The sequence below is a fragment of the Lynx canadensis genome, chromosome E1 (assembly GCF_007474595.2).
Source record: "Lynx canadensis isolate LIC74 chromosome E1, mLynCan4.pri.v2, whole genome shotgun sequence".
NCBI classification, from domain to species: Eukaryota; Metazoa; Chordata; class Mammalia; order Carnivora; family Felidae; genus Lynx; species Lynx canadensis.
The window spans coordinates 41,668,243-41,693,469 of NC_044316.2; the positions used below are offsets into that span (position 1 = coordinate 41,668,243).

Below are 25,227 nucleotides of genomic sequence, written 5' to 3' on the forward strand. Positions count from 1 at the left end.
TATCTGCAGGGACCAGGGCCCTCAGTAAGTGTTTGCAGAATGAATGAGCACATGACTGAGTGACAGCATGGGAGGAGGGAGTGAGCACTTAGGAGTCCTGGGTCCCCGCCCTGACTGCGTCTTCACCTGCTCCTTGCCCTCACCAGGACACCTCCCTCTGCCCCAGACGAGAGGGTCCAAAGGATGGGGGTGGGAATAGGGAAGGGGAGTCAGCAGGGACATCTCTAGGCATGGGAAGGTGGGTAACTAAAGTAGAGCCTAGGGCTCTGGCCTCAGAGTCAGGAGACCTGGTTCAAACCCCAGCTGTACAGCTCAGGAGCTGTGTGACCTTGGGCCAGCCTGAAGATACCGTCTGACAGTCCTTTCAAAGTTGACAAGGCTCCTTTTTCACATTTATCTTTGGTCCTCAGTAGCCATCCTGTAGCGTGGGTATTATTATAATTATACCCATTTTACAGAAGAGGAAGCAGAGGCTGGAGGACTTGCCCAAGGTCACACAGCGCGCAGGAATTTGAACCTCACCCCCTCCACCTCCCCTGCCACTGCCCCTGTCCGTGCTGGCTGTGAAGACGTTGGCTCGGATCAGAGCCTTCCAGCTTGGGAACCCCACGTGGCAGTGTGGCAGCAGGAGGGGACTACACAGTGGATTTCCTAATGTGGGCCCTACTGGCCATCTCCAGCCATAAAAGCTGGTTTACTAGTCACTCCTTCCATCCCCACCCACAGCCCCAGGGCTCCAGTTGCTACCCCAGGAGGGACATGAGAGTCTATGAGATACCCATGAACTTCTGCTTTTCCTGGGAGAGAGGGGAGGCGGGAAGGTGGAGGGGGCTCTGAGGCCTGGGCCTTCTCCTCACACGGGCATGGGCGCCTCGTTGTATTCATCCTGACCTTCCTCCTCATCAAAGTTCGGCTTGGCATCGTCGGCATCCAGCTGGAGGGTAGAGTAGCAGGAGAGAGGGTAAGCTTCCGGGGAGAGGCGGGGCAGATGAGCCCTCCCCCCAGTGCTGAGAGCGCCTCTGGAGGGAGAGGGCCTGGCTCTCTCTGAACCTTGGACGAGTCATGTCCTGCCCCCTCGGCCCCCAGGTTTGGTCCAGATGAGCGGTGTCCAATGGGCGAGGAGCCCCCGGGGATCCGGTGCCCCGGCAGGAGAAAGCCTACAGAGGGTGGGCAGGGCACCCCTTCGCCAGGGCAGCCCCACAGCGACTGTCACATCGTGGAAGCATTCTACTGGAGGAGAGACTCTGTCCAAAATGACTTACAAGACCACAGGACCAGTCCCCCAGCGGTGAGGACAGCTCGTGTGGAACACAGCCCGTGTGCTTCCTCTCTCCAACCCTGCCATTACTTCTGTTACAGGTGAGTAAACCCAAGGCTTAGAGAAAGGAAGCCACTTGTTCCGGGTCAGAAACTAGGACGAGGCAGTGTTGGATCTGGACGCAAGCCCCAGACCCAGACCTTAACCTCTGCGCCCTTCTGCCTTCCTTTGTTTCCAGACCCACCCCTCCCATTCTGCCAGCCCCGGGGATGACCCCTCCCTGCCCCCTGCAGCTCCGCGGGGGGTGGGGGTGGAGGGCGCAGGGGAGGGGAGGGGAGCAGACACTTACACACTTGAGCTCCAGCTCCCTGAAGATAAGCGGCAGCAGGAGGCGGCGCAGAGGCACCGTGAGAATGAGGATGAAAGGCAGGATCAGTGAGATGGCCTGGAAGGACTTCACGACCCACAGCACCACCAGGCAGATGATCTGGATGCCCGTGAACAAGTGCATGCGCCAGGTCTTCACCTGCGGGCAGAGGCTGGGGTTACCGCCCGCCCTGCCCTGGCACCCCGCAACCCCCCACCCCACTCTGGGCCGGGCCGCCGGGAGGGCTCTGTACCCGCTTGACGTAGGGCACGACCGGGTGGTACTTGGGCGGCTTGAACAGAAGCAATAAGCGGTCAAAGAGCTGGATGCCGCTGAGGGATGTGACCCCCATGTAGAGGAAGATGCCAAACAGCACAGCCAGGGGGATGAGGGACAGGATGGGCCCCATGAGGATAGACACGCCTGCGGGGAGAAGCACACGCTTTTAGCCCCCAGGGGCCCCAGTGGGCCAGAAGCATCAGGGGCTGGGGAATGAAACCATAGGTACCGTATGAAGCCCTCTTAATAGGTATTACCCCCATTTTACACAACAGTATTAATGCCTATGCCGCTTTCCAAGCCTCTGACCGGCCCGCCGGGCCCCTCAGACTTCGGCCCACGGCCAACCACTCCCAGCATCGTCCTAATCTTCCCCACCACCTAGCCCCAGGCCCCCGCCCCTCGCCCACCCCGTCCCTCCCCCCCAGGTATTACCCCCATTTTACAGATGGGGAAACAGACCCAGAGAGGGGAAGCACCTTGTCTGCAACCACGCAGCTACTACTAAGTGGCGGGTCAGGGAGTCAAACTCCTGCCAGCCCGATTTCAAAGCCTTTTCTTTTAGCCTCAGGGGATCACAGAGGTCAGAGAAGCCCAACTTTTTCATCGCTCCAGCCCAGAATGCCTCCAACCCCCTCCACCTGTCCAAACCCTGACCCTCCTCCAGCTAACACCAACTTTGCCCCCTTTAAGAAACTTCCCTGGTTCCTCCATCAAGTGACCGCGACGCTGCCCACACTGAGCTCAGCCGGACTCTCAGCTGCTCCAGAACTTGGATCAAACCCCAGTGACACTCTGTCTTCTCTCCCACCCCAGATTATGCCTGGGGCACTGCCCTTGGGATCAGCCATAGAACAGCCCAGCTAGAGAGACTTCAGGGGCATCTAATGAACCCTCTCATGGTACAGACCGAGACACCGAGGCCCAGAGATGAGGAGGGTTACTAAGTTAGCAGCAGGGCAGGGCTGGAACCCACCATTCACGGACTGAACTTCTGTTGGATAAAACTCTGAATGCTGGGTCCTATCTAGAGAAGTCCCCTGCTCCTTCCTCGACTCAGATGTCCATCTCAGTGCCTTGGGCATCTCCTCCAGAATTCCCTCATGTGGACAACTGACACTGGGAGACACGGGCAGGGGGTACGTCGGGGAGATCTGGCTACAGTGCGGGCAGGGCTGGATCCTAACGGGCAGGGGCTGGGGGCCCGGAGCAAGGCCAGAGGGTGGTAGAGAGTGTGGCCAGCCCTTACTCACCCACGAGCACAGCGACCAGGAGCCCGCTGATCCGCTGCTCCCTGACCGATTGAATCTGGGGTGCAGCCCCCGGGGTGCTGTCCTTGACCATGACGGTGAGCGCGTTGGCATGGGTGATGGATCGCACGGTTGTGGCACTGAGCCAGGGCAACCCAAAGAGGGCACCCACACCGCCCATGCCGATAATTAGCAGCAGGTCCAGGTGGAATCCAGAGCCTTTGACCATCTTGCGCTCTGGTTTGCTGATGAGCAGCCTGGCGGGGGGTGGGGGTGAGGTCAGGGGTGAGCAGTGCTCTCGCTTACCCCCACCCTCTTTGCCCCTCCTTCCTTCTCCATACTTGGGTCCCTCTGTATCTTATTTACCCTGCTGTGTTCATCTCCCTTAGAGTTCCTTGCTCCCCTCCCTCCCACCCCCTCTTGAGAATCTAGACTCTAAGAGTAGAAGTATCTTTAGATAGCATCTAGAACGTCCACAAGCAGCTGATGCAGCTGAACTTCAGGGAGCCTCGCTGGTACAGGTGCCTTCTGAGTTCTGGCACCTCGTCTTGTCTCCTTCTTCCCCAAATTATACAGTGTCACGTCCCGCAAAACCTGGGCCTTCCCCCGCCCATCCATCACTCCTGCTTGTCAGGAGGGCCACAGGTTTGACTGAGACTCGCGCTCAGTCCTTGGTGTCATGCCTGCCCGGAGCCTGTCGCTTTCCCCGCCTCGGACCCTCCCAGGCTCGGCCCCACCCTGGCTCTCACGTGGTGATCTGGGACTCAAGGAAGATGAGGATGAAAACCAGGAGGGCAGGCAGGACGGAGGCAAACATCATCCAGATGGGGAAAGGCGAATACAAGCCCAGCGGGTGGATGATCCAGCCCCGGACCGAGGAGTTGGACACCGAGAGGCCTTTAGGCACACTGAGTTTCTGTGGGAGGGGGATGCTGGTGAGAACACCGGAGGCAGGGGGCTGGGGGCAGGGAGGCAGGGCCAGCCAGGGTCCTGGGCACTTGGGAACTTACTTATGGTTTGTACCCAGTCACTGCACTAAGCCCTTTACGTACATCTTCTCATTCCCAGCTTTATAGATGAGGAAACAGGATCAGAGAGGTTATGTGGTTTGCCTTGCATCACACAGCTATTTGGTGGCAGAAGTGAGATTCATACTCAGATCTGCCTGGCTAAAGCAGATTCTTTGGAGTAAAGAGGGAATCTGCCCCAGACCCTCGCTTCAGTCAGAGGGCTCCTGTAGGGCTGTGGGAAGGACTTGGGGCTCTCAGGGGAGGCAGGGATGGGTAGGGGTAGTTCTAGCCGGCTTTGGGTTTGGGAAAGCTATTCTTGGGAGGGGGACACTGGGAGAATGAAATTACAGTGGGGAGAGAGGGTCACCTGGGTATAGGTGTCCTTGACTGAGAAATCCACCAGGACCATGATCAGAATGGAGATGGGAACCCCAAAGTCTCCGATGACCCGTCGCAGCTGAGGGCAGAAATCAGTGGTCAGTACCCGGTTGTTTCCCTACCTCCTGCCTCCCACTCCTGCCCCTTCTTCACCCAGGGTGCCTTGCTTTTCCCAGGGAGTCCATCAACATCTAATGCCCTGTCCTGCACCTCAGTGTACCTGCTTCCTTTCTTCTTCCCCTGGCCCAGCCCCACCTCTGGCCCCACAGCTTCTCCACCCCTTTTCTAAGAGCTGTCCTTGGCTCCCCACTAGGTTCTCAGCCTGGGCATGCTAAGAAAGGGAGATGGTCTTGCCTGAAGAGTGGCAGCCTAGATGAGGAGGAGACCAGGGAGGTTTGGAATGGGGGATGGGAATCTAGGGTAAGAAGGAGAGCTAAGGACACTGAGGAACCTAGAGGCATGCTTTGGACTGAGATAGGGCAGTGTAGGCAAGGGCAGGGTGAAGGGAGGGTGTGCTCACCCAGCCGGGGAAGTAGGAGCTGTTCTTGAACTTGCGCAGTATCATGGCTAAGAAGAAGGTGCCAGCCATGAGCACAAGGGAGAGGAGGGCTGTGTTGGGCAGGGGAGCCTGAGGTTTGGGCACTGTTGTCACATTGTAGTCATAATCCTTCTGCAGTGGATGTTCCCGGAAGATCTGCAGCAGAAAACCAAGGCATCCTATTCCCTTTCATCCATCTGTCCATCATCCATTCATCAATCTGTCCATCATCCATCCATCCATCCATCCATCAATCTGTCCATCATCTATCTATCCATCCATACACCCATCAATCTGTCCATCATCTATCTATTTATCTATCCATCCACCCATCAATCTGTCCATCATCTATCTATCTATCCATCCATCCACCCATCAATCTGTCCATCATCTATCTATCCATCCATCCACCCATCAATCTGTCCATCATCTATCTATCTATCCATCCATCCACCCATCAATCTGTCCATCATCTATCTATCCATCCATCCACCCATCAATCTGTCCATCATCTATCTATCTATCCATCCATCCACCCATCAATCTGTCCATCATCTATCCATCTATCCATCCATCCATCCATCCATCCATCTATTATTCATCCATCCACTTATCTTCTTCCTCAACTGACAGGGTAACAGAGGGACAATGGGATTCTATAGCTTAGTTTTCAGGAGTAGAGACCAGGCTCAGCTTGGGTGGGGTTAAGCCATGGTGGCAATGAGTACATGTGTGTGTGCACGTGAGCACTCAGGGACTGGGAGACCTGAGAAGGCTGGTAGGCAGGAAACAAATGCCAAGGAGGTTCCTAAAAAGGGCTTCAAAGACTTGGAAACAGAAAGCCCCACCAACGAGCAGAATCAGGGGCAGACACGCATCGTCCACCCTTCCTCCATATAAAATGCAGATGCAGAGGTGGGCATAGTTTAAGGTGACTGAGGTGAGGAGGCAGGGTGCTCCAACCACAGGCCCTGTGGTTCTTGGGGGTGAGTGTAGAGACGGCATGCAGGACTGGACATGGGCGCACAGAGGCACAGGCACTATGCAGTCACAGCAAGAGTACCAGCCCACAGGGGTCCTGGGGGGCTCAATGTGTTAAGCATCCAAGTCTTGATTTCGTCTCAGGTCATGATCCCAGGGTCGTGAGATTGAGCCCCATGTTGGGTTCCGTGCTGGGTGTGGAGTCTGCTTGGGATTCTCTCTCTCCCTCTGCCCCTCCCCTGCTCACACTCCCTCTCTCCCTCCCTCTCAAAAAAGAGAGCAACGGCCCACGGGCAGCAGGAGTCAACAGGAATGCGGTCACGGCCACACACTGTGAAGGTACAGCCGCACGAGTGCCATATGGACACGTGCGCAGCGACACACACGGTCACATGGCGCGTGCACAGAGTCACACGTGCTTGTCGACACTCCCGTGGCCCCTACCTTGATCAGCTTGAAGAAGGTCTCAGAGATAAAGATGAGGGAAATGAGGATGGAGAAGATCTCTTGGGTGTAGCGGGAGATAAACTGGACCAGGAAGCTGCCCTCGAAGGCCACAATGAGCACCACTAGCAGGACGAGCCAGAAGCCGATCCACACGCGGCCCACGATGTACTCCAGGTTGTTACTGCTGCAGAACTGCAAGGGCGGGAGAGGCGGCTGGGTCAGCGGACGGGCCCAGGCACCGTGCGTCAGGCAGGTGGGGTCAGGGCCAGAACAGAGCTACCGAGAAAAAGGCTTCCTCGAACACGAGCAGGGGTCCTGAAAAGCCAACCACCAGCAGCGGCTGAGCCCCGAGCAGGGAGAAGATGATGCCCTGGGCTGCAGTGGAGATAAGCAGCTCCGACACCCCCATGTGGTTAAAGGTCTTTTCTCCTGTGGGTAGAAGTTACAGTGTGGTCAAGGTCAAGAGGTCATTCCCAAGGGCCAATAGAGCGTTTCACGGGCAGGCTGGTGCAGGGGCCCCGACCGTCAGATCGGGACGGAAGACGGGGCCGACACAGAGGCCAAAGGGTCAGAGGTGAGGGTGAGGGGGGCCATGTGGAGGCACTGACCCAGGAGGCCGCCGAAGGTGATGGCCGGTGACAGGGCAGCAAAGTAGATGAAGATAACGGTAGCCAGGACCTGGGGGCTGAACGCGTCTGTGATGTCACTTGGGTAGTGGGAGTAGCGGCGCTTGATGTCGCGTACCAGGCCCCCAAAGAACTGGCCTGTCCGCCGTAGAGGGTCTTCCGGGCCACCAGGGACCTCTGGACCCCCATTCAAATCTGCAGTCAAGGACAGGACCGTGGTCACAGGGGGTAACAGCAGGAGGTGTGGGGAGAGAGGAATCGAGGGGAGAATCTTTATTTTTTATGCTCATTTATCTATTTTTTGAGAGGAGAGAGAGGAGAGAGAGAGAGAGAGAATCCCAAGCAGGCTCCGAGCTGTGAGCGCAGAGCCCAACAAGGGGCTCAAACTCGCAAACTATGAGATCATGACCTGAGCTGAAATCAAGAGCCGGACGCCCAACCGACTGAGCGACCCAGGAGCCCCGAGGGGAGAATCTTCTGATGGGAAGGGAGTGGCCAAGGAGGCTGGGAGACATGAAGACAGAGAGAGGAGGGGAGGCAGGGTCCCGCAGGGCTGCGCGGGGGGAGCTGAGGGTCTGTGGGGGCTTCAGGGTAGGTACCTAGGCCCTTGTAGAGTCTGGGCTCCTGCCTGACAGTGCCTACTCGTCTCTGCAGCAGCTCCCTCTGCACGGGCACCAGACCGAGCAGGGCCTTCTCAGAGGGGACTTCGGAGGGAGGCAGCACCAGGCTGCAGTCCAGAAACTCCTCCAGGTTATCCACCAGCTCGTCCCGGCTCTGGGCCAGGTAGGCCTCAATGCGGAACACCTGGGGGCCGGAGAGAGGGTCAGGGCTGCCTGCACCTGCTAGACGAAAGGACCCAAGAGGCCACATTCAGGGCCTCCAGGAACCAGAACCCTCTCCCCCAGCTCCTTGGTGCTAGGGACTGCTTTTCCTGCTGCCCCCCTCACCTTTATGCCCACCACAAAAGGGTTTTGGGGAGGCAGACAGGGCCTCGAGTGGGGAAAGGAGAAAGGAGGCTGGGCCAGACCAGGCCAGACCTAACCCGCCGGAACCGGGTCAGAGTGGCCACACCAGACCAGGCCAGATCAGGCAGGGCTGGGCCAGAGCACAGGAGCCCTGGACTACCTGTCCCTGGCCACACAGGGTGGAAGCAGCTGGGTTAGACCGCATGTGCCAGACCAGCAGAACTAAAGTGGCCCAGGCCGGTCCAGTGAGTGACGTCAGCGGCCGCCCCGCCTCAGGCTCCCCCGGCCCTCGCCAGCCCCTCCTCACCTTCTCCGACATGAGGGTGGCAGCAGCCCGCCCCAGCTGGGTGTAGTCGATGTGGGGGGCCTCAGGTCCCAGCAGCACGAAGAGGAAGCGCACGGGCACTTGGAGCCGCACGGCCTCCTCCAGCAACGGGGCCTCCTCCAGCGAGGAGGCCTCCTTCAGCCGCACGAAGCCCAGCACGGGGCGCGCCAGGAACTGCGCTCGGCCTGCGAGGGGAAGGGGTGACGGGGTGGGGGGTGGGGTGGTCAGGCCAGGCTGAGGGGGCGCTGCTGGGGCCGGGCTCAGGGAGAGGAAGGCTGGGCCGGGCCGGGAGGCAGAAGCAGGGGGCGCGGAGGGAAAGGGGGCACCAGCTCCTCACCCACTAGCACCAGGGTGGCCTCCGAATCTGGGGGTATCTTTTCCAGAATTCCAGATGCTGAGTGTTCTTCTATGTCTTTCTCTCCCTGTTGGAAGGAGGGTGGTGAGGGGACGCCTCTGGCCACTCTGAGCAGCCAGCCCCCTCCTTCCCTAACCACTGTCATGTCTCTGCATGTTCAGGTTGGGAGCTCTCCAGCGCTCCCCTCACCCCTGGTACAGCCTCACCTTCTTACAGAAGAGCTTCGTCTCTAACGAGGGCTGCTGCTGGGAAAGCAGAGGCTCTGAGGGGTTCCCAGAACTCGTCACAACTGTGGGCTTCATACCCCCCAAGTCCTCCAGGTCTCTGGCATGGCTGCAGGAAACACAGGGGACGCGCACTGAGAGAGCTGTTCGGGCCGGGCTGTTAATAGCGTGGAGACCCGTGGTGGGAGGGATCAAGCAGGGCTCCCCAGTGACCAGACTAGAGAAACCCCGGGGCAGGAGGACAATCGGCCTCCTGTGGAAGGACGGGGTGGATGCCAGCGGGTGGCCTCCGTCTGGAAGGACGAGGTGGGGCCAGGAGGGATGGAGGGAAGGGCCTTGAGAGCCTCGCCTCCTGAGGACCAGTAGCCCCCCAGATCTGAGCGTGGAGACATGGTCACCCCCCAAGAGGTGTCCGAGGCAGGAGCCATCGTGGAGAAAAGTGGGCCCTGGCCTGGTGGGGGAGGGGCCACCCGGGCCTCTAGGGAGAGCTCGGGGCAGGCGGGCTGGGGAGGTGGGCCTTTTGGCTGTGGAGTCCAGGTCCTGGCAGACAGGGGCACCTGTGCTGGAGGAGCAGGGTCCGGAGCAGTGTCTCTCGGTCGTCAGGCCGGATCAGATCCTCGTAGATAAACCTGTCCAGCAGCTGGTTGGCCACCCCCGCCAGGGAAGTCTCTGGCAGGTCCAGGAGGACAGCACCTGCAAGGGGTGGCGGGGTGAGCCGGGCGGCCGGACGTTGGCCCTCCTCCCCTCCACCGAGCCGTAGGTGCAGGGTCGCAGAGGCGCCCGGCGGGGCTCACCCTTGGCAAAGGCTCTCCGCAGCTCCAGGAGGCTCCAGAAGGTGAGGTAGGACAGGTGCGGGCAGCCCCACGTCCCGTCCTCCCCCAGGTTCTCCTCCAGCCGCATCCAGTGCGCGACCTCCACCCACCGCAGCTCTTGGTTCTTCCCATCCATCACCAGCTCGTGCAACTCCGCGTAGACCTGCAGCCCCACAGGCCTGAGTTCGTCTCCGGGGCCCGGAGCAGCGCCCTGGGGAGAAGACTGGCAGCCCGGGACATGGGGGACACTCAGCAGGCTCTGAGGGATGTCTGGGGGAGGCCCGGGGTCCTGGGAGGCACTCGGGGCAGACCCCGAGCTCAGGAGGGGGACCGGCAGGAGCAGCAGTCTGGGCGTGTCGGGCGAGGCAGCAAGTGTGGGGAAGGGTACAGCCCACACCCCTGGCTCTATTCCCCGACTCCCTGACCGGCCTCCTCACCCCATCTCAGAGGCATTTGGAGAACCTCCGGACCAAAAGGGGTGCTAGAGAGGACACCTGGGAGGAAAAGGAGAAAGGAGGACTTCGGGGTCATCGGGTGGATCTCCTGCCTTCAAGATGTTGAGCGGGCTCGGCAAGCCCTTCCCTGTCCTTGGGGCCAGAGGACCACTCCCTGGAGCCTCGCTGAGGGCAGACCCAGCTTCCCAAGCAGCTAGACAGTCTGATGCCCAGCAGGGAAGTGCGGGGCCTGGCGGGCCTGGGCAGAGGGGGCACGTATGTAATTCTGTGCTTCCCCAGGGAGCACATGACAGCCTGGCCAGAGGGTCTGGGAGGGCAGGTCCCCAGAAGTTACTTTATCTCTGCCCAGGGCTCTCCCTGCTCAGTGGAAGAAGGCCCCGGGCACCCCATCAGCGAGGGGTGTCCTCTCCCATTCTGCCTATTTCCCGGGGTGCCCACTCCTTCTCTACCTGTTGGTGGGGTTCGCCGATGCTAAAGCTGTGTCTGTCCTTCTTCACCTCCCTTCCCCTGGTAGAAGGGCAGGTCCCACGGGCAACACAGAAAAGAGAATTGGGGGAGCCCAGGGGTCCTCACCTCGTGGGTCTCTGGGTACGATGTGATGTGGTAATCTGTGGCTGTCGGCTCGGCTTCGTGAGCTGAAAACCCGGAGGCCAGTTAGGGTTGCCCCCAGATAATGCCCCCCTCGGGGTCGTCCTGCACCCCCCCCCCCCACCCCGTGAGCCTCAGCGCAGCAAGCCTCCCTCCCTTTGCCGCTGGGCAGGACCGGGGTGCCCGCACCCCACCCACCCCACCCCTACTGCTCCATGGGCTGCGGCCCCCCGTGTGTCCGTTCTTGGCCCGGCCTGGCTCTGTCGTGCCCCGTCCAAGCGTGGTGGACGACCCTTGAGACTCATCTTCAGCGGTGACAGAGAGGGTCACCTCCGAGGTACAGGGCCCTGAGCAGCAAATCTCAGGATTCTCCTAGGATCGCCCTCCTCTCCCATCACCTTCTGGGACCAGATTCCCTACCTTCTTCCCTCCAGCCTCAGCAATCCCACCCGCTTCAAAACTCCTCACCGTCTCCAGGTGGAGCACTGGGAGCCAGGGTGGGCTCTACCTTATATAGCCCCCACCCCCCACCCCTCTCCCAGCCCGCATTTCTCAGAGGGGCCTCTTATCTTCCATACCAATTGCCAGCACTTAAGTCCTGTTGACGGTAAACAGGTCCCCACCTGGGGCTCCCCAACCGAGACCTTGGCAGGGCCAGGAAGGTTTCCTGATGTCTCTCTGCCCTGGGAGGGTCCCCACGGCCCCCCGTTTCTCAGGACCTCTAGACCCCCAAACAGAACGATGCTCTCAGGACAGACCCGGTGCCCGGCCAAGACGTCAGCCTTGGATGGGCACAGGTGGCCTGTGGGCTCCTGCCCTTGTCCCAGACAGGCCTGGCTGCCCTGTCCCAAATGGAAAGGCCTGGCCATGGGTGACTGGTTCTGCCCGGCCCCCGCCCCACCCCGCCCCCGCAGTCACCCCCTGTGATCATTTCAAACAAAACTCTGTTTATCCTTCAATCAGCCAGGATTGTGGGGAAACTGGCCCTGGGGCTGGGGAGGTAGTGGAGAAGGGAGAAGGCATGTTGCCCATCGGTCTCTGTCTGGGGCTCAGCACCTCATCCCAACAAGACAAAGAGAGACGGGGCTCACCCACTGGCTCCTCCACCTGAAACACGGGGACGTCTGGGTCTTCATAGTCCTCCTGTTCTAGAGTGATCTCCAGCTCCTCTTCATAGTCATCCTGTGGGAAGTGGCCATCAGGGCTGGGCTGTGAAGGGCTTCTCCAGCCACCACGAAGGCAGGGGTCCAGGGCGGGGTTCCCAGAGCCCCGAGATAGGAGCCCCGCAGGTACCACGAAAGACTCACCAGCCGGTCCCCCATGGTGCTGTCCAGATTTCCTATTTGTCTGCGGTGATCCGCGCTCCCAACATAACCCGCACTGCTGGTCCCTGCAGTGGGGCAGCACAAGCTGAGTGAGACACAGGGCATCCCGGAGTCTTCTGATCCCCTGCCCCCAGAGGAGGCTACATTTGAGTGGAGGGGGATCCCATGTGTTGGGAGACAGTGGGCTCGGGGGAAGAAGTGTCGGAGGGGCCTGGAGGAAGGAGCTAGATTTGTAGGTTGAGGGCGGATGCACGGGGGCCAGGAGAGATGGGGCAGGTAGAGGAAGCTTGGCTGGCATTGATCGAAGGGCGTTTGAGAGGATGGAGGGCCTTCAGGTTCATCTCCTTCCTCCGGCCACCAGTCCTCACCTGGCTTCTTTTCCTGTCCACCCTCAGGACTTAGCCAACTCCGGGGACGTGACCTGTTTCTTCTTCAAGGAGCTTAGCTCCCCTGACAGTCTTCACAACATACCCTCTTCTGCCAGAAACAGCTACTTTCTGCTGGGCATGGGGCTGTAGCGTCCTTGGGAGTGGCTCACAGGTGCTGAATGACATGGCCCTGTTTCTCTTCCCCACTCCATCTCTCATACTCGCTCCCCACCTATCCCGTTGGCCTTACGAGCGAGCCCTTTCCTGCCCCAGGGCCTTTGCACATGCAATTGCCCGCATCCCAGGTGCCCCTCCCCCACACCTCATCCCTTCCCACATCTCAGCGCTTCAGATTCCCTTCCTGACCACCCTGCCATTCACTGACCCGATCGGTCGTTTTCTGGTTGTTTGATTCATTTACGTATACATCATCTGAGGATGCCTCTAGTAGGGAAGCCGCTCGAGTGCCAAGATCTATGTCTCAGTCCCTCCCTACTCAGTCTCCACTAATCCCCTACTCCTAGAAGAATGGTTGCCACCAATAAATATGTTTTGGATGAATGTAAAGCGTGGCTCCGCCCTGCAGGCTTGTGCCTCTGGGACTGGGGAGTCAGGATGCCTGGGACTCGGCCAAGAGACGGCTGAGCCCCTCGCCTCCATTTGCTCAGTTGCGGCTCTGGCAGAGAGGGAGGCATGGTCACTCCAGGAATATGAGGACCAGCCTCAGGGGAGCACAGAGGCCCCCTAGGGTGGCCCCGGACTGGGCGTGGAGGGGCTCCCTTTCCCCCTCACCCACTGAAGCCCTGGGTGTCGCGACAATGGCGATTCGGGTCAGGTCGACAAACATGCCCGCTCCGTGCCCGCACGGAGCTGAGATGAACAAGACAACTGTCCCTCCCCTCGAGAAGCTCCCGGCCCTGACTGGGACCGCAAACTGGGAACGCGTGACAGGCTGAGGGCGCCGGGAGATAACGAGTCCCCCAGACAAACAAGAGATGAGCAGAACGTGTCGGGGGCCAAGGATCGTAGGGCAGGACGAAGGGTAGGAAGGACCTGCAGGTGGGCTTGGGGGTGGGGTGGCTCCAAGGAGGGGGACCCTGGGGCTGGGCCGAGAAGCTCTGAAGGACCTGAAGGGCTGAGAGGTGGGGAAGGACAGTCCGGGTCTGAGGAGTGGCTGCCCAAAGTGCAGAGGTGGGACCGCGCCAGACAAGGCTGAGGGAAGAGGGCAGGGAGGGTACACAGAGAGAACGGGACAGAGAAATTTCTTTCCGAGGAGTGGCTGGTGCTGGGGTCCCAAGAGATAGGGAGAGGGCATGACAGAGGCCCGCCAGACTGAGAAAGGCAGGGGTCCCTGCCTCGCGGTGGTGGTAGGGGAAGTGAAGACCAGGGCACGGCCCTTGAGGACCCTTGTCACACAGCTTTTTCTCTCCCTCTCCTGTCCCTCTCTTTCCTCTTCTCCCATCTTTGTTTCCTTCCTCCCTTCTCTGGCCTTGCCCCGGCCTGGGCCTCAGATCCCTAGCAGTCCCAAGGGTATTAAGCCTTAGGGGCTAAAAGTCCCACCTGTGAGGCTGGGACTGTGGCCTCCATTTCTGAGAAGTGGGTTGGTCCGAGGGGCCGTGCAGAGCCACAGGAAGCAGCCTGTCTGCCACTGACTGGCCGAATAGCCTTGGGCAGCCCCCAGCCTCTCTCCAGGCCTCAGTCATCCCATCTGTACAATGGGGAGGGCCTTCCGGCCAGGGTTCTGAGACCTCAGTGAGACAGAAGAGAGGAGAACGGGGGTGATTTGAACGCATCTGGGGCCTTACAGGGTGCACCCATGACCCAGATTGCTGGTCCCACTAGGCCCAGTCACCCCCCGCAGCTGCCGGCCTCGCACTGATAAGAGCCTGGAACCCGATCCCTGCCCTGTGTCTGGAAACTCCCCAAACACCTGGCCGTCCAACCAGCCAGGGCAAGGCCAGATAACGGTGAGCAGGGCATCTGGAGCCCAGGAGGTGGAGCACAGCTGGCAGAGGCTGGGGTCTGGGATGGGGCGGGGGGTGGGGGTTGACCAGATGATGGGGAGGGCTCCCTGGTGGCATAGCACTGCCTTTGTGTAATCGCCCCCACACCGCACAGAGCTGTACTGCCTTATCTCCTACAGTCCCCAAACTACTCTGTGAAATGGGTAATGTCATTAACCCCCTTTTACAGATGAGAAAGCTGAGGTTCAGAAGGGTTAACTTGTTTTGGTCCTATGGTAGGTAGGTATCAGAGGCGGGTTTAAACCCTGGCCCAGCTGACTCCAGCCGCATCTCTAGCCATCATGCTGAGCTGCCTCCTAGAAGAGAAAACAGCTCTAAGCTGTTGAGCACTAGTGGTTAAGAGAGTGAACCCCGCAGTCAGACTGCCTGGGTTCAGATCCTAGCCCTGCCACTGCCTGCGTGACCTCGGGCAAGTGACTCAACCTCTCTGTGCCTTGGTTTCCTCGCCTGTAAAGTGGGGGTGATATTGATACCTACCTTATAAGCCTGTTGTAGCACTGAGTTAAGTTGATCTACGTAAAGCACTTAGAATAACGTCTGACGCACAAAGAGCTCAGTGTAAAAGTTTGCCGTCATTATCACTGAGACTGGGGATCAAGGTCAGACTTGCTTTCTTCACCTATGTCTCTGATTTTCCTTCAATTCCCATGGAATTAGCCTAAATGCTTTGAGATCCTTGGGTGATGGGGGACTCCTCCTTTCCCCCCAAACACTCTCTAGGATGGGCCCGGTGCCGGGTCTGCCTGGTCGACTCCCCTGCAAGCATCCCATACGGGAAGCACTGTCAGTGGCCAACTTTCCTCGCAAGAGGGAGATCGGATGGCCTGTACGTCCCCACACGTGGAGGAAAGAGGGAGCTGGGCTGTAAGACCGGTGGGACTGGTAAATAGGAGCCTGACAAGGACCCACACTTGGGGGGGGGTCAGATTTGCCCCCCACCCCCACCCCAGCCACACGCCTCTGCTGCTACGTGCCAGTCTCTTTTTCCTAACACCTGCAGCCCTGTGCTCTCCGGCTGTAGGTGCCAATGGGCTTGTGCCCTTAGGGGTAACAACACACATCCTACGTTCTCAACCCACCCACCCGCACCCCCCTCCCTTGGAGGTTGGGCGCCTGTGCCCACCTAGACACAGATTCAGGCTGTGCCCCTGCAGAAGCCCTCGGGACAGGTGCCGCAGGCCACCCCCCAGCCCCTCCCGGCCCTGCTTACCTGCTCACGGGCCTCGGGGTCCCTCAGCGAACTCCTGAAGCCACCGGTGTTCTCTGCAACCAGCCGAGCTCACACCTGCTCTAACAGCACCAGGTCCTGGCTCCCAAACCCCTGACTCATGCCCCCGCCTCCTAATCTGCCCGCCCCACGGTCCCGGGAGCCCCCTCCCACCCCCCGCCCGGCTCCTTCTGGGTGCCCAGTAAACAGAGTTATCTCTTACACACATCTGGACAGCTGTGAGTCTGGCCCACCCCACCCCAGCCAGCTAGCCCCCAGGGCCGCCTGCTGCCCTCCTGGCTCTCAAGGACTCTCCTGGGTCTTCCTTCGTGGACCAAGGTCGGATGGCTGGCTTCTCGAGCTCCCAGCCTCATGGCAGGTCTGCCCCAGCTTCTGGATGCCCCTGTCCTGCATCTGTCCGCCCTCACTCTGGCCAGATTCCTCTGCTCCGGCCCCAAGATGCATGGGCGCCTTCTCTCTTCTCTCTTGGCTCAGAACTTGCTCTTGCTCTACGGCCTTGCCCACGGGGACCTGCTCAGTGTACACAGGGTCCAGGCAGCCCCCTCCCCTTCTTGCCCCGGACGAGGGCTCCCTAGCCACCCTCTTTCCCCAAGACCCTGGATGGCACCGAAGAGCCGGCCCCTGGATGCTAAAACTCTGCCATTCAGTCAACCTGAAACAATGTCAGGTCAACAAAAACAACCTTCCCCACACAGAGCTCCTAGCTCACAAAGCCCCAATGTCTGGGCACACTGGTTCCTCTGTCGGCAGCCTGGCCCAGGCCCCCGGGCCAGAGCAGCCTGCATTCTCGGCCCCCGCCGTGCCCCTGCCCACACCCCACCCCCCAGCAGGGCTGCCTCTGCTCCTGGGGGTGCCGGGGCCAGTCACCTGTTCCCGGGCTCTGGTTGCTAAAGAAGCAGAGACTGAAAGATGAGTTCAGATTGGCACGAATGAAGAGAGGCTTGGAAGCAGACAGAAAGGGGCGTTTGTAGACACTGCTCTGGGCGCCGAGAGAGGAAACCATCCTAGCCCAGCACCAAAACTGACTGGCCGTGGGACCCCGGGCAAGTGCCTGCCCTCTGTGGGCTTCAGTGTCCTTACAGTGAAGTGAGAGTACCTAGCTCTGGGGCTACCAGCCCGGGGGCTCCCTGCTTCAGACTCAGACAGGGACAGAGAGCTGGCATATCCAGCAATTTCGCCGCCGTTTCCTGGGTCTCGACCGCAAACCTGCACTGCGCCAGCCCAGAGGAGAGGGAGAGGGGCAGGAACACGGAGCCGACCTCCTGCGTACGAACACAGTGCTGGGGGCTTCACCTGGCAGTCACACCGGATCCTTGCAGCCTCCACAGGTCCCAGAGAAGGCAACGAGAGTGACAGAATGTCAAGTGGAGTCCTTGTTGCCACCCCCTACCCCTACCCCCCCCCCACCCCCAGGTACTTCCTAGTGCTAAGGGAAGGGCCTTTCCCAAGGTCCATGGGGTCTTTGTCCAAGCCTGTGCTCATGGAAGGTTGGGAGCCAAGGCCAAGGGTCAGCAGGAACAAGGGAAGCCAAGGGTGGACCCCCAGGCCGGGCCTGGGGGGTGCACCGCGAGCGGTGATTTGGTTACATTCCTTATACGATGTTATGCCAGACCACACAGCCCAAGACCACGGGCTGGGACGGGTTGTCCCAGAGGGAGAACCTCCGGGCGGAGAGCGCTGTTCTCCTGAAGGGGGATGGGACTTTCTCATTTCCCGTCGTCCTGGATGTCACCTGTCCTCAGTGAGAGGTGAGGCAGCGGCCACGGAAAGGAGGCTGTCTTCTCTTTCTTGGCCTGAAGGAGCAGAGGCTGAGATTCCACACGAGAAGGAGGGGTGTCATGGCAACCTGGTGAGCTGTCCTTTGCCGTGGACTTGGCAATGAGGTGGAGCAGCGTGGGCCCATGACCGCTGAAGGCAGACACGTGTCACAGTCTCACACCTGCTCTTCGGTACCCACTGGATGAATTTGGCTGCTCTCCCCAAGTCCCCAGCAAAGCCTTGCTGGACAGCCCCCTGCGGGCACTGAAGGGAAGATCTGGGCCCACATTCGGGGCAAAGAGGACTGTGGTTTGCAGGGGCTGCTGAGGTGAGGCGTCCAGATGGCATGGGGTGACCCACCGAAGGGAGCCGGGAGGCTGGCAGAGAGGACAGGGTCTGGCCAGCTGACCTGGAGGGGTCCATGGGTATTCCCTGGTGAAGATATGACTTCCTGTGCCCTCACGGGCTGGGGACTCAAACCATGCGGAAGCACCCCATGGCTGGGACATTTGGGTTCAGGGGAACTGTGGGGGCAGGAGGCTTTGGGACCTCGGTGGATATGTGACCTTGAGCTGGCCTATCATCTCTCCACTCTTGGTGTTCCTCTCTGGGCTGTTGTGAACACCTAATGCGATGAAAACGGGAAGCATAATCTGCCGGGGGCACAGGTAAGGGACTGAGTTGTGGAGGGAGAAGGAGCCGCGGGGACAGAGTACCCACCCTCCAGGAGCTCACACCCAGTGGGGCCGGCAGCACCTAACAACCACGCGGTGCAGTCACAGGTGTGTGAAAAGGATGGGGGGCCTGAGGGACGAGTGATTGGAAAGTGGAGATGTCCCCAGGGAGTCTTCTGAGCTGAGTCTTAGGAAAGTGCATCGGAAGAGCAAGCAAGGCCTCCCACGTGGAAGGACCAGAGGTATAAGGAACCGCGTGAGTTGGGGGTGCAGAGCCATTCGGGGGTTAATGGAAGTGGGGCAGTAATCCCTGCACATTATGACTGGACCAGTCGCCATTAGGGCAGGTGAGGGCTGTGGGGGGAGAGGGGGGAGAAGAGGGGAGGTGGGGGATGGGACTGGAACTGGAAAGGTGTTCAGGGATGAATCAGCCCAACCCTCCTCCCTCGGAGTCCTAAACCCCACCACCCCACTCCTCAATCACCCCAGGAGCCTCCCATCTGGTCTCCTGGCTTCACTCGAGCCCCCTAGGTGCCACCCAGCACTCAGAGGGGTGCTCCCCCGTGACTCCCCCGTCGTGACTCCCCCTGCTACAGGCCACTCCGGCCCTTTGCTGCTCCGTCGAGGCACCTGCATCATTCCTGCCTGTCTCTCCCCACCCTGCCTGGATGTTCCTCCCCCCCACCCCCCACTCCTTCTCACCATTCAGGCCTTAGATCAATGTCACCCCCCGCAAAAGACCTTCTTTGACCATCCATTTCGAGATAACCTCCAGCCACTCTATTACTGCGTCAAGGAAAATCAGCGTGGACTGTGTGTCAGAGACAACCCCAAATCTCAGCGGTTTAAAGCAAAATGGGAGTTTATTTCTCTTTGATGTAAAATCTGGAGGTTGGAGCTCCCCGGCTGGCATGGTGCTCTGCAGTGTCAGGGACCCCGCCCGGGTACCTTCTATTCTGTGGCATCCTTGACATGTGGCTTTCTCTTCATGGTTCATCATGGCTGCTTGAGCTTCAGCCATCACTTCTGCATTCCAGCCAGCAGGGAGGAGGAAAGGGTAAGGAAGGATGTGCCCCTTCTCTTGCAGGCTATTTCCTGGAGACTGTTTCTGCTCGCACCCCATTAGCCAGGACTTAGTCACGTGGCTATACTCGGCTTCAAGGGAGCCTGGGAAATGTAGTCTTTATTTGGGGAAGTCGCGTATCCAGAGCTCTATTACCCGGGAAGAAAAGGCAAATGAAAATTAGAGGGTGTCCAGTAATCTGCCAGAATCATGTCACCTGCTAAATACTCTTCTTTTTCCTACCAGCTGATGGTTTCCTGCTTCGTTATTTGTTTTTCTCTCTCCACCGGAACATCAATTTCACAAGGGCAAGTTTTTTGCAAGGGCTTGTGACTATCACTGTATCTCCAGGGCCTAGCACAGTGCCTGGCACAGGCAAAGGTAATGAATTTGTACTGAATGAATGAACGACTCCCCCACAATAATTATTTGAGGAATGCATTCTCATTCCCATCTTACAGATGGGGGAAAATGGGGCTCAGAGAGATTAAGTAACTTGCCTAAGGTTACATAGCAGGTAATAGGGCCAAGGTTTGAACCTTGCTCTCTGTGGCTCCAGCTCTGTTCCAGCTCTTTCTACCTGAGGTGCTGGCTGTGCTGATGGCTCAGCTCCACCCTGAATCAAGTGAGAAGCCAGGAAACCTCACCTGGAGTCTGTCAGTGTCCTCTCCCTGGTAAATTCTACCTCAAGTTCTCACCAATGGCTTGCCTTTGGCCTCTAGTGGGATCAACGTAAGAAATGGTTGTTTAAAAAAATTTTTTTTAACATTTATTCATTTTTGAGAGACAGAGAGAGAGACAGAGCACAGTTGGGGGTAGGGCAGGGAGAGAGGGAGACACAGAAGCCGAAGCAGGTTCCAGGCTCTGAACTGTCAGCACAGAGCCCAACGCGGGGCTCAAACTCATGAACCGTGAGCTCATGACCTGAGCTGAAGTCGGACGCTTAACCGATTGAACCACCCAGGTGCCCCCAAGAAATGGTTGCTTTAGGGGTTCATGGGTGGCTCAGTTGATTGAGCATCAGACTCTTGATTTCGGCTCAGGTCATATCTCACGGTTCGTGGGTTCAGGCTCCAGGCTGACAGCGTGGAGCCTGCTTGGGATTCTCTCTCTGCCCCTCTCACACCACCCCACCCCCAAATAAACGAAGAAGCTTTTTTCCCCCAACTTTGTAATGTTTATTTATTTTTGAGAGAAACAGAGAGTGAGAGACAGAGTGTGAGTGGGGGAAGGGGCAGAGAGAGAGAGGGGGACACAGAATCCGAAGCGGGCTCCGGGCTCTGAGCTGTCAGCACAGAGCCTGACTTGGGGCTCGAACCCATCAACTGTGAGATCATGACCTGAGCCGCAGTCGGACGCTTAACCGACTGAGCCATCCAGGTACCCCCATATATAAACTTTAAAACAAAGAAGAGGAAATGGTTGTTTCGGACAAGTTTCTGTAACTCTTCTGCAAGTCCCCGGGTGAGGATGTTACATAGAAGCCATGAATTCATTCCCCCTGGCATCGAGCACTAGGAAGAGGTCTGAAACTTCAGACAAACTGATCGGTTTCTTTGTTTCAGCGGAGGGAGAACTACCTGTCTTGTCAGACCTTCCTTTTTACCTTGGCTGCTAGGAAATTTGGAGTTTAAATGACGCGTCCAGAGACAGCCCTAGCCTCAGGAGAAGTGCTGTAGGGCACAGACTGCGTGTGACTTGGAACCAGGGGGCCAGGACTTGTGTCTCAGCCAATGCTCCATGAACAAGACACTCAAACGTCCCCGAACCTTAGACCTGAGGTTGTAAACGTAGCATCCTTCCCTCCCAGGGCTGTTAGGAGGATGAAATGAGCTAATACATGGGATGACTCTCTAGAAGTGCCTCAGTGATATATAGATGGTTGGCCCTTACCACGTACAGGGCACTCTGCTTGTCTAGGCTAAGCTGCAACTTCTCAGGCCCCAGGAATTCTCTGATAAGATTGCAAAGTGGTCAGGGAAGGCTTCAAGGAGGAGGCTTCTTTCAAGACAAGCAGGACCCTCTGGTGTAGAACGCTGATAGTGCTGTCCCTGTCCCCTGTAGTGCTGACCTCTTCCATTTCCCAACCTGGCGGGCCCTGGTCCAAATCATCCTTTCTGGTACTGTCTCATCTAACACCAACCCCATGGTCTAGCTCTGTCCCCAGGGGTAAAGCACAGCTCACAGGCGGAGAGAGAAGCTATAGGATGGCTCACAAGTCCCCGAGACCAAAGGGCTTTGGAATGAGGAAGAGTTTAATCTTGGGACAAACCCCAGCCCAGGGCTGGAGGCTAAAATCTAGGCCCTTTCCACCTCATCTCTTGCCTATTAACCAGCAACCTCTGACCCTCTGCTTCCTCAGCCATACAAAAAGACTTAATCACAAGGCACAAAGACCACCCTCAATAAGGTGGCTGTCTTACAGGCTGTTCTTTGTTAATCCTCACAATTCTTGAACAAAGTGAGGCACAGAGAGGTGAGGTAACTTCCCAGAGGTCACACAGCTCATGAGCTGTGGAGCTGGAACAGGGTTCCCACGCAGGCAGCCAGGGCACAATGCTTGGGATGGGGACGGGGAGGGAAAACCTTCAAGGAAATGGCTCTTCTCAGTCAGTGAGAGTTCAAGGTCAAGCCGCCTCAGGGAGCCAGACGTAGGTGGGTCCCTCAGGCTCAGGCAGGGCTGCAGAAACCCACAGGCTTACAGAGGCCTGAAGGCCTGCCCCTCGGTTCTGACTGCCCGGATTCACAGCTGAAGACACCCCCTCTCCCTGCCCCTGCCTACTTAGGGCCCAGGCGACCTGCCCGGGATGATGGGAGCCTTGCTTGGGCGGAGGAAGTATGAAGAGCAGGCTCCCTCTTCCTTCCCGAAGGGCTATGGGGCCAGGGCACACACAGTGAGCCACCAGTGGGCCAGGGGCCTACTGACCCTGCACTCCCTACCCTACTTCCAGCCGCTCCTGGCGCTCCTGGCGGGCGGCCTCAGGATAAAGTCCAAATTCCTCCTTCTGACCCAGTTTCTGCTGACCTCCTGACCGGGCCTCCTGGCTTTGAACTTGCTCTTGGTCCCAGGTCCCGCCCTACTTGTCCAGGTCTCTGCACTCTCCCTTCCCCTGGTTAAATGTTTAAAATTGAGCTCAGTCCCAGAGCACCTGGGTGGCTCAGTCGGCTAAGCATCTGACTCTTGATTTTGGCTCCCATCGTGATCTGTCGTGATCTCAGAGTTCGTGAGTTCGAGCCCCGTGTCAGGCTCTGCGCTGACCGTGTGAAGCCTGCTTGGGATTCTCTCTCTCTCTCTCTCTCTCTCCCTCCCCTGCTCTCTCACTCTCTCAGAATGAATAAACTTAAACAAAAATTGAGCTCAGTCCCTCTCCAGTCTAGCCACCTCCCCTTTGGAGGGACCTCCACCACACTATTCTTCCCCTTCCCAAGGGCTTCCTCGTGACCTGGTCACCCTCTGCTTTCAGGGTGGGCCTGCCCCCAGTCGGAGCTCAGAACAAGGTGGCATGGAGGCTGAGCATGCATTATCAGGCGACCAACCACCGCTGGGAAGCTGCCTGTCCCTCCTCCCTGCTTTCCATGCCTGACCCTTTGAAATATCAGAAGCATGGAACAGCCTCTTTTGCAGGTCAGGGAGGTTGGGGGGGGTGCGGGAGGGGGGAGAGGGTCAGCTCCAGGCACTATCCCTCTGGGCTCAGAGGGCCCCTGATGCCAGGAGCCAAGGTAGCAGGATGCCACATCTGGAAGGCTCCATCTGTGGTCCCCAGGGCAACTTGCACTGTGTGAGAGGAACCCCAGCATTAAGCATGGTCTTCCCCAGTCACCCTCCCCTGGGCCCTTTATTTTATTTTTTTAAATTTTTTTTTTTTCAACGTTTATTTATTTTTTTTGGAACAGAGAGAGACAGAGCATGAACGGGGGAGGGGCAGAGAGAGAGGGAGACACAGAATCCGAAACAGGCTCCAGGCTCTGAGCCATCAGCCCAGAGCCTGACGCGGGGCTCGAACTCACGGACCGCGAGATCGTGACCTGGCTGAAGTCGGACGCTTAACCGACTGCGCCACCCAGGCGCCCCGGGCCCTTTATTTTAAAATAAGGTGCGGATAGGGGTGCCTGGGTGGCTCAGTCGGTTGGGCGTCGACTTCGGCTCAGGTCACGATCTCACGGTTCGTGGGTTCGAGCCCCGCGTCGGGCTCTGTGCTGACAGCTCGGAGCCTGGAGCCTGCTTCGGATTCTGTGTCTCGTCTCCCTCTCTCTCTTCCTCCCTCACTCATGCTCTGTCTCTCTCCGTCTCAAAATAAATAAATAAACATAAAATTTTTTTTTTAAATAAAGTGCGGATAAAATATGTCGCTGCGGTCGTGATTCCACGTGAAACCTCAACAGCCAGCATTGGCTGGAGCTCCACACTTCTTGGGCTGGGCCTGGCCAGGGCGATGAGGGGGGAAGGAAGGGAAGGAGGGGAGGGGAGAGGGATGATGTGCAGGAATCTGCTCCCGTTTAGTGCGTGTCCGTGGCTCCAGTGGGGAGACAGCTGCTGGTGCACCTGAGCTGGGCAGGAGGTGGGGGCAGGGCACCCTCCCTCTGCCGTTCAGGTCTTGCCCCTGACTTGTCTTTCACAAGCATCCCTGGGGTCTCTGTGGCTGACTCACCCCTCCTCAGGGAAGCTGGGGGGGGGGGGCTCCCTGTCAGTCTGGGCCTCCCCTCCCAGCCCGTGGGGGCCCCTTCTCTCACCACCCTTCCCGGAGGAGGGGACATTTCCTCCAGGAGAGGGCCAGGCCTGACTTGACAGATGGCGGATGGCTCCTCCCTCCAGAAACAGCTCCCTCTCTTCTCACCCCTCCTATCTGCTGAGCCAGATGTTTGGCGCCTCCGCCTGACAGCTGATGGCAGGGTCTGTCTCAGGGCCTGGGCCTATGGGTGTGTCCCCCACTGTGTGTGCGTGTGTGTGTGTGTGTGTGTGTGTGTTCAGGGGAGTTGTGGTTCAGCCAAAGGCTTTGGAGTCAAACCAACTGTATCTGCTCTTACTAGCTGTGTGACCTTGAGTAAGTTCCCAGATGTCTTCCAAGGTTTATAGTCTTTACCCATAACATTCGCCCATAACATTGTGCAGGTAGTGTGAGGTATTGTACAGGAGGCCCTGTACATAGCTCCAGGCACACACGGTCACGTTTGATGATTAGTAGCTATTGCCGCGGTTAGGGGAAACCCTAGTTAGCACAGGGATCCCTTGAGGGGAGGCCTCCATCAGCGGGACCCTGAGATGTGACACTCCCAGCAGGTGGGGGTAGATGCCCAAAGGCCTGGTTGGTGGAGAAGGAGGGGAGCAAGGCCTCTGGGTCCCCAAACCCCCAACCCTAGCTTCTCTTCCTCTGTAGACTGTCCCAGTCAGGAGACCAAGAGCTGCCCACCTCCAATCCCAACAGCGAGGCTGAGCTCTGGAAAGACCTCGTGGGGGATGTTTCAGAACCCTCTATTTCTCCCATGTGCTCCGTCTCCCTGGGTGGCGAGGCCAACAGGCTCCAGCAGATTCAGCTTAGTAACTCAACTGTCCCTTCTTGAGCTTGGAGAAGGACAAGGAGTCCCCAAGTCCAAGTTCCCCCTGTTGACTGTGCTTTGTTTCTTTTTGAATAAGCCTTGGAGCAGCCAATCAGGACCCAGAGCCTCAGGCCTGCCCCAACACTGGTTGATTTCCACTTGGGCCTGGCCAGTGGTGCAGAAGGGGCCCTGGGTGGGGTAGGGTGGGGTGGGGAGTAGGGAGCCTGTCTGCAGGGCCCAGGCCCCTATCTCAGAATCCAGTGCTGACAGCTGGGAGACTTGGGAGAAAAAATATTAGGTCTGATATGGGCAGGAGGAGGAGGACGGGGGAAGGGTTTCCAGTCTATGCCTCAGTTTATCTTTTGGATAGCTGGATGAAATGGGGTTTCCTAAG

At 58.4% G+C, this 25,227-nt stretch overlaps 1 protein-coding gene and 1 long non-coding RNA gene across 5 annotated transcripts in view; one reads left to right on the forward strand and one right to left on the reverse strand.

The window, feature by feature from the left end:
• SLC4A1 (solute carrier family 4 member 1 (Diego blood group)) lies at positions 1–15,892 on the reverse strand. Of its 4 annotated transcripts, none has more exons than XM_030295688.1 (20): positions 15,786–15,892; positions 12,166–12,248; positions 11,950–12,001; positions 10,844–10,905; positions 9,798–10,038; positions 9,561–9,696; positions 8,986–9,112; positions 8,762–8,846; positions 8,407–8,609; positions 7,734–7,938; positions 7,117–7,329; positions 6,789–6,937; positions 6,506–6,700; positions 5,063–5,236; positions 4,532–4,621; positions 3,904–4,070; positions 3,158–3,411; positions 1,879–2,048; positions 1,608–1,784; positions 1–934 (listed from the first exon to the last, which is right to left on the reverse strand). In XM_030295688.1, exons 2-20 carry the CDS (start codon positions 12,178–12,180, stop codon positions 854–856), a joined length of 2,796 nt encoding a protein of 931 aa, XP_030151548.1. In that variant the 5' UTR covers positions 12,181–12,248; positions 15,786–15,892; the 3' UTR covers positions 1–853. The 4 variants fall into 4 exon arrangements, with proteins under 4 accessions (XP_030151548.1, XP_030151549.1, XP_030151546.1 ...); XM_030295689.1 differs by having other exon boundaries at positions 9,798–9,978; positions 11,950–12,040; XM_030295686.1 differs by having other exon boundaries at positions 11,950–12,040.
• Positions 8,878–25,227, forward strand: part of LOC115500921 — a 21,290-nt gene continuing 4,940 nt past the window's right edge. Inside the window, exons 1-2 of the long non-coding RNA XR_003964667.1 lie at positions 8,878–8,973; positions 14,917–14,919. This is a non-coding gene — a long non-coding RNA (uncharacterized LOC115500921). The remainder of the gene's footprint in view (positions 8,974–14,916; positions 14,920–25,227) is intronic.

What these genes read in the sequence shown, in the direction of transcription:
- SLC4A1 (XM_030295686.1), bottom strand. An exon ending in CTTGAGTCCCAGATCACCAC is followed by an intron (nt 3,412 to 3,903) that starts GTGAGAGCCAGG and finishes ACCCCCCGCCAG; the next exon opens with GCTGCTCATCAGCAAACCAG. An exon ending in TCGTGCCCTACGTCAAGCGG is followed by an intron (nt 1,785 to 1,878) that starts GTACAGAGCCCT and finishes CTCTGCCCGCAG; the next exon opens with GTGAAGACCTGGCGCATGCA.